The following is a 7500-nucleotide window of genomic DNA, read 5'->3' on the forward strand; positions in this document are numbered from 1 at the left end:
TCTCGAGATGATGCCTTCTGCTTTATTGTTGGGGTTCGTTCCTTTGGGATGATCCGAAAAAGGATCACTGATCCAAGATCACTTGGATCATGGGGCATCAAAGGAACCGACGAATCCTTTCCCAGAGTGGATTCATCCGTTCCTTTGATGCACCGTGATTTAAGTGATCTTGGATCAGTGATCTCATCCTAAAGGAATGTTAGCTTATGAAAAAATGGTAAAAAAAATCCTACCCAGTCTCCAAACGAGTGTGTTGCGGAAATGCGCGTACACTATCTATTATGTCGTCAACTGCGCATTTTATGCCTTGGTGCTGGCGAGCGAAGAAAAACAGTGACTCAGTTGTCGTTCTCTGGAAGCCTTAGCCAATTGCGAATGAATCTCACCAGGCCTTGAGCTACCGGAAGAATTTCCATCTCAATGTACAGTATAGTGTGAAGCGAATCGTTTTAGATGAGGGTTAACTTTGGGTGAGTCAATGTTAAATCCCATGTATGTACATGGCATGGTTGTTTTTTCTGTTCGAATTCTTGCTCAAAATATTAATCCAGTTCTTCCCTCATTTCTAGCCTCGTTTAATCTTTACGGCATAGTACCAATTTGAATTAAAGGCGCCCTGTAAAATAGTGGCGTAAGTATTAAGCTCACGTACAATAAGCTTATAAGTTCTTAGTGATACCTTGTAATTCGACGTTCCGACGTACGGTGAACATGCAAATCGTCCGACTTCAATGCAAATTAAGCTTTTTTCGTTTACGATCATGCGAACTACTCATTTAATGGTAATGGACAGTTGGCGTCGTTTTCATTTCTGCAATGCACACGCTCTTACATGTTTTTTAAGACGTGTTGCACACAACAGTGTCGATACAATTTCGTTTTTGTTTTTATTATTGTCTCACAATTATTGCCGTAACTCGCAGTAAAACTTCATACAGTCTACTCAGAAGAATTTGTTAAGGCATTCTCTGGTTCATCCGTTGTTTGTTATGGAGTAAAGTGTTGGACAAATCACATTCACTGTTCAGCACAATTCACCGAGTCAAGTACGTGAATGATAACTCCAAACAAAGATATAAATATCAAGTGATATTGATGAGTTAATTGTAGTCTATAGACTAGCCATGGAACTGTTGGTAAATATCGATTTGTAGTCTTGACAACTGGAAAACTGTGCATTGTTACTTAATTTTTGAGAACAGTTTAAGTACTTTTGCTATTTTAGGTGGCTATATTTAGTTGACCACAGTTAGATATACATGTATGTTCTAAAAAATTCTTAGTAATGTAATAGCAACTATTCACTGAAGTGGAGGTGACTAATGGTGAATATTTACACCACTAGCCACTGATACTGAGGTGAATAGTTGTAAGTAGATTTTAAAGAAATGATGTCAAAGATGGCTCCTTTTAAGGCATTGTGGTGTAGTGGTCAGTTTGCCAGCTTCCAGAGCCTAGGTTTAGGGGTTTGAGGCCTGGCTTTGTCGCTGTGTTATTTTCAATAAGATTATACACAAAAACTTTGGTCCTTGCTGCCTCTCCCAGTGTACAAAAGACATACTGATGGAGGTAATCTTGTGATGGACTTGCATCCCATCCTTGAGGTAGCAATGCTTCCAGTGACTTCATAGTACTTGAACCAAAAGTTTTGAAGGTAACCTGTGGCTGTGTGAGTGCCCACAGCTCGTGCACACTTTAAAGGCTGTCCTTGCAAAGAAATTCATAGATACTGCTGGGTTTACGTGTACCTTTTTTCAATAAGCTTGCCAAAATGTCAAGCCAGGGACAAGGTTTGACCTGACATGCAGTTAGTCTGATTGGACAAACAATTTCCCAGACGTTTACGAAAAAAAATGGAAAAATGCTAAATATGATATGTTAGATTGTTTTCCAACAATTTTGTAAGACCTGTCATTTCTTTGGTTCTATGTACTTTGTCTTGTTAGATTTTAAGCACAGTAAATCATGTTAGTGAACTTTAATAGTCAACTGTGAAATAAAAAATGTCTGTTTACAAATTAAGAAATTTAAAACAAGTGTGATTAGTTAAGTTTATTCTGTTGTCATGTTGTTTAAAATCTGTACGCATTTGAAGCATTTGAGTTATTGCGGTAAACCCAACACTGAATTTTTAAAATTATTGTGTCACAAAACTGACTGAGAACTTGAGTAAGAAAACTCCTCAACAAGATTTTGTAGACCTGGCTTTAAATAGACAAAATCTGTTGCCTAAAATCCTTTCTAAGAGTGCAACCTGATGGATTATTAGGGGAACAGGGGTGCCACTAATGTCTCCCAGGTTTTCCTGGACTCTGCATATTGAAATAAATGTGTAGCTTAGGTTCAGGCAGCACCACAGTTTCTTTAGAAACTATCCCCTTCATTAACTTAGGTTAAGTTTGATGCATTGGTACTTTGCTCTGGGAGGTTTTCCGCTGGGTTTTCCTGTCATGAGAAACCAACATATTTTTGGTTTGTTGTATCCTCAATTACATGTATTGTTGAGTGTGGTTGCCATAATGATGATGACAATAAAATCTTTTTGATAATTGTTAAAAATTTAGTGTTATCATAATTATTGTTGTTGTTGTTGTTGTTATTAGAGTGGTTTTCAGTTGAGTCTCAAAAGTAATCAGGGAATTGCTTTGGTTACTTCACTCAGTGATTGGTTCAAAGTTCTTGCGCCACTTTTTCAACCAATCAGAAGTGAAACCAAAACCAATTGTGGCTTATGCATGCACATTTTCCCTTGCTTTGGGTCGGCTACGTGTAATTACTTTGAGTTTTGATTGGTTTACCGGATTGTCTCTGTCCTTTTTGATTGGCCAAAGTAATTACTTTGGTTTTGACACTCAATGGAAAAGCGCTCTATTATTGTTATTAATTATTATTATTATTATTATTATTATTATTATTATTATTAGTATTATTATCATTATTAGGTATTATTGTTATTATATTATTATTATTATTATTATTATTATTATTATTGGTAGTAGTAGTAGTAGTGTTGCACTTACATCCAAAAATGCACCTAATTAGATGCATGCCCAATTTTGCCATCCAAGATGAAGTGTTGTTTAGGCTAAGCCTTTGCTACTTATTTGCAATAATAATGTAAGGGCAAAAATTACCATTATTTGTACACCGGTGATGTTGAAGTTGGGGACAAAAGCAAGGGGACACTTTGTGAAGCTTATTGAAATCTGTGTGCATCTAATTAAGGGTAATTCTAGACATATTTGTAGTAGTAGTAGTAGTATCATTATCATTATCATTAATAGGTATGGAGGAAGGAGTGAAAGATGGAGCATCAAAATCCTCAGTGATCCATCATGCCCTGAGCAAGCCACGGCCAGTACCCCGAAAGAGAAGTCAGCCTAAGCCAGACAGTGTTATACAGAATGACAAACCAGACAAGTTCCCGCCCAAGCCAGTTTTGCTGCCAAAACCTCGAAGACCACCCCCAAATGCTCCAAGTATAAAATTATCTGAACCTGGTAACAACAATGAAAATGACCATGTTGAGTTACATGAAATGGTAAACAAACGACCTTTAATGAGAGACAAAAGTGACAAAGTTGTCCAATCCAGCAGCATAGCAGAAGATGGGAAAACTGAATGTGAAGCGATGGTCAATGCTAGTGATGGAACTAGTAATTTAGTTATCACAAATTCAGTAGAGGATGAACAGAGGTATGAACCTTCACATGGTCTGAAAGAAGAACACATGAGAACTACCGGTACAAATTGTAGTCCTCAAGAGAGCTTAGAGGATAAAATTTCCACTTCAAGGTAATGAGTTAAAGGTTGATTAGAAGGATTGTGTTGAGATAATTGCGGTTCAAAATACCAATTAGAAACTCATCACTGGTTACAGGGTGACCCAGGATTTTGTAATAATCAACTTATTTCTTTATAGGCGTATAGGTATCTTCTGACCTTAAAGGAAACCTTCACTAAAATAACAAAATAACTTCAAAGCACAGAACATAATGTTAACAATTGAAATTGTTCAAACTTTTTTCCAATGAAAGTGTTTGTATCCGAGAAAATGAATTTCAAAAAAGCTTCTTTTGGCTTTCAAATCTCCGGGGCGCCGCCATCTTGAGTAATTGTGACGTGTCGTGGTTGCCCTATTGTTCTGACACAAAGAGCGTTTGTTCTGGAACAATTGGGCAACCACGATACGTCACAATTATTCAAGATGGCAGCGCCTGGGAAATTTGAAAGCCCAAACAAGTGTTTTTTTAATTTATTTTTCTCAAATACAAATGCTTACATTGGAAAAAGTTTGAGAAATTTCAATTGTAAACATTACGTTTTGTGGTTTAAAGTTATTTTGATGTTTTAGCAGAGGTTCCCTTTAAATACAGTTGTCCATCCACAAGATATCTCTTCCCTGATTAAGTTTAGCAGTGCCCAAGCTTACAGTTTTGAAATCAAATTTTGAGTTATGGACCTATTGACTTAAGGAGACTTGAAATAGTTTCTCCTTTTTTCACACAAACATATTCAACCTGTTTTTAGTTAGAGTTAGGTTAATCATATCAAGACGAAATTTGGCCTGGGTATTAAGAACCCATCATAGATTTCTTACATCACATTTTCCTCCAAAATACTGTTACTACATGTATGGAAATGAGCCTTAAAATCAACATGTATGATCTTTTTTGAAAAAGAACAGGATAGTGAAATCTTCCCTTACAACATTTCCAGATAATGTTAGAAACCATCTCTAAAATATTTGAAATTCAACAAAATTTGTTGGCTAGTTACAGCAAAATCAGTGTTTTTAAATATGTCTCTAATTTTTTTTTCACCTACAGAATTTTTTCAAATTTCAAAGGCAAAGATTTGAAGTCAGCTGAATTTAACAATGTAAAAAATGAAAAACATTTACTGCCTGGAAGCAGAGATTTACAGTATAAACAAGAACAGTTGCAAAATCAGGAAAAGTGAGGGGGGTTACAAGATCAGCATTTATGCATGTGTCACCCGCTGATTTGAGGGCGTGCACTTATCATTTACACTAACCGAGTCCATACTGATATTCACTAAAGCCTGGTTTTCAGTAGCAACGCAAGCACAAGCATAAGAAGCATAATTATGCAAGCGAAAGCAAACGTCAACATAAGCATCAAAGTCAACCACAGCATCCACCGTTTTGTTCAAATGCTGAGACGCTGGGAATCTAGGGAAACGAATGGTTTAATTGGCTAGACGTAGAGAATTTTCCTTATGCTGCGTTTGTAATCACGCAACACAAGCGAACAGAAGCATAACGAGTAGGAACATTTTTGATCCTTGCAATTGTGCTTATGCCTGCATCAACCCCTTTTTCACGATAAAACAAGCCCTCTGACTTGTGCTTTTGCTTGTGCTTGCGTCACTGATAAAAACCAGGCTTAAAGCATCAACGAACAAGTAGTGATTTCATCTTTTTTTACCCAGACATTTGATTCACTGGATCTGAAAATGTTGTTTCGTCTCTGCCCTCTGATTGGTTTTCATTATCTGGGTGGCCCCAGTTTCAGTTAACGCACTGTAACAACCCTACGGAGAAACATGCCATGCAAGTTATGAAGGGCAACAAAACAGTCGGACAGTTGCCCTGTGACTTCTCTCAAATAGCATGGTATTTTCTTGCACAGGGTGGTGGAGAGATCAGTGTTGAAGTGATTGGTCGAAGAATATTTTAAATGTTTATTTACTGAAGGTCTTTACTGTTAGTTGTGACCCCATACCAGCCAGTTTACTCCCCCTGAAAGCAGTAGTCTCGTATATAAGCTGCACCCACGATTTTGAGCCCAATATTTCGGAAAAGATGCAGCTTATGTACATGTATGCATTCAAGTTTTTACAGTAAGTGTTTGTGCAAAATTTTCGTAGTTTTCATGAATAGGAGATGTGTGTTTATGTTCTGTCTATATAAGAATTAGAAGAAAGATGAGCGAAATCAGCAGTACAGTGTATTTTTATTATTCACGGTGAGCCATTTTCAATCATGAGCTGATGTGAGCAGCTTTAGAATTGTGTGTGTGGCTTTTGTTCGCAAGCTCAGCTGAAAACCCTTTACATCCTCCTAAAGGTATACACATCTTCACTACACGTATCTTCATTCCCTTCTTTAGCTTTCCTGTGCAAGGTTAAACCCTGAGCTATCTGGTACTAGGCAAATATTTGTGTAGACTCTGCCATCAATCCAAATATCATTTTTGGCCAGTACAATGCCCCCTCTTTGTCCAACAAAGCACTTTTAGTGAAAAGACATTAATTTTTGGGATTCCTACATGTAACTATATTATTGTTTTACATGATTTAGATCTTATACCTGCTTCCGAACAGTCTCTTTTTCATGTTGCTAATTTCAGAGCAGAGAAAGTAGTACCACCATCTCCTCGTAAAAGAAGTGCAGCAACACGGGATTTCAACCCACCTGTCTCTCCTAAAATAAATGGAGCAGCGGATCAAGACTCCCCACCTATCAGCTGCAAGATTACTAATGCAGGAGGCAAAATGTCACCTCCTGTCCCACGGAAAAACAGTGGTGTGGGGCTCAACCTATCCCCTCAGCTACCTCGTAAGTCAGCTGCATCAAAACAAGAAGAGACTGTGGCTCCTAATTTGTCTCCCAGAATTGTAGAATCAGGTAACAGATCAAGACCTTTACCTCCAAAGAAACCTCTACCATCACTGCCAAAGGGACTATCCGGACAAAGTGCCACTACTGAAATGTCAGTGGGAAGTAAACCTAGTCTCCCTCAAAAGCCTGCTCCTGAATTAGCTCCTCCACCTTCTGCAAATGATTCATCTCAGTCCTCTGTAGCTGCCTTAGCACAAAAGTTATCAACAATGTCAGTGTTTCCATTCCATGATGGCAGCAGTGGGAAAGCTGGTGTATTTCCCCCTCATGGTATTTCTCCTCGATCATCACCACTTTCTTCACCAAGACCAACAATGCGAAATCAGCCGTCAGCATCCTTGTCAGAGAAATTAGAAACCAAAGCTATGAGAGGAGTTACAAAAGTAGGGGAATCAACAAAACCCAAAATTCATCCAAAACCAGGAGCTTTACAAGAGAAACCTCAGAATCCAGGTCAGTTTGCTTTAACAGATTTGTAACTATGTGCAAGGTTCAACTACCTTTAAGTCCACAATAATAATTATGGGGTGTAGGCAAACTCTCCATAGTGCAGTCCATCTCTGATCTTGAATGGTGCACTCCAATTTTTCCTAGTATTCCGAAGGAACTGTTGGGAAAAATCATCTCACAATTTCGTTAACTGGGACTAACAATAATATTGCATTGTGATCATTATTATAATTGTCATCCATTTCATAAAAACTAGTTATAGCTGTCACTAAAGTGCCAACAAGCCAAGCTTGCGTGACCTGGCGCCTTGCGGCTGCAAACATCACACGGCGTACTCGTGCGGCACTCTCATTGGCTATCATATGGTCTACATTACACTCAAATTTGAAGCGCTTCTGAGATTT

At 38.0% G+C, this 7500-nt stretch overlaps 1 protein-coding gene across 2 annotated transcripts in view; it reads left to right on the forward strand.

Annotated features, from left to right (window-relative positions):
* Window positions 1-289: 289 nt before the first annotated feature.
* The window catches only part of LOC138052059 (rho guanine nucleotide exchange factor 5-like), a 29106-nt gene continuing 21895 nt past the window's right edge, over window positions 290-7500 (forward strand). Inside the window, exons 1-3 of one of the 2 annotated variants that reach the window (XM_068898414.1) lie at window positions 290-470; window positions 3285-3795; window positions 6375-7099. In XM_068898414.1, the coding sequence (XP_068754515.1) occupies window positions 3287-3795; window positions 6375-7099 (1234 nt within the window). In that variant the 5' untranslated portion in view covers window positions 290-470; window positions 3285-3286. The remainder of the gene's footprint in view (window positions 471-3284; window positions 3796-6374; window positions 7100-7500) is intronic. The other variant, XM_068898415.1, reaches the window with a different exon arrangement.

Source organism: Montipora capricornis, chromosome 6 (assembly GCF_036669925.1).
Source record: "Montipora capricornis isolate CH-2021 chromosome 6, ASM3666992v2, whole genome shotgun sequence".
Lineage (NCBI taxonomy): Eukaryota > Metazoa > Cnidaria > Anthozoa > Scleractinia > Acroporidae > Montipora > Montipora capricornis.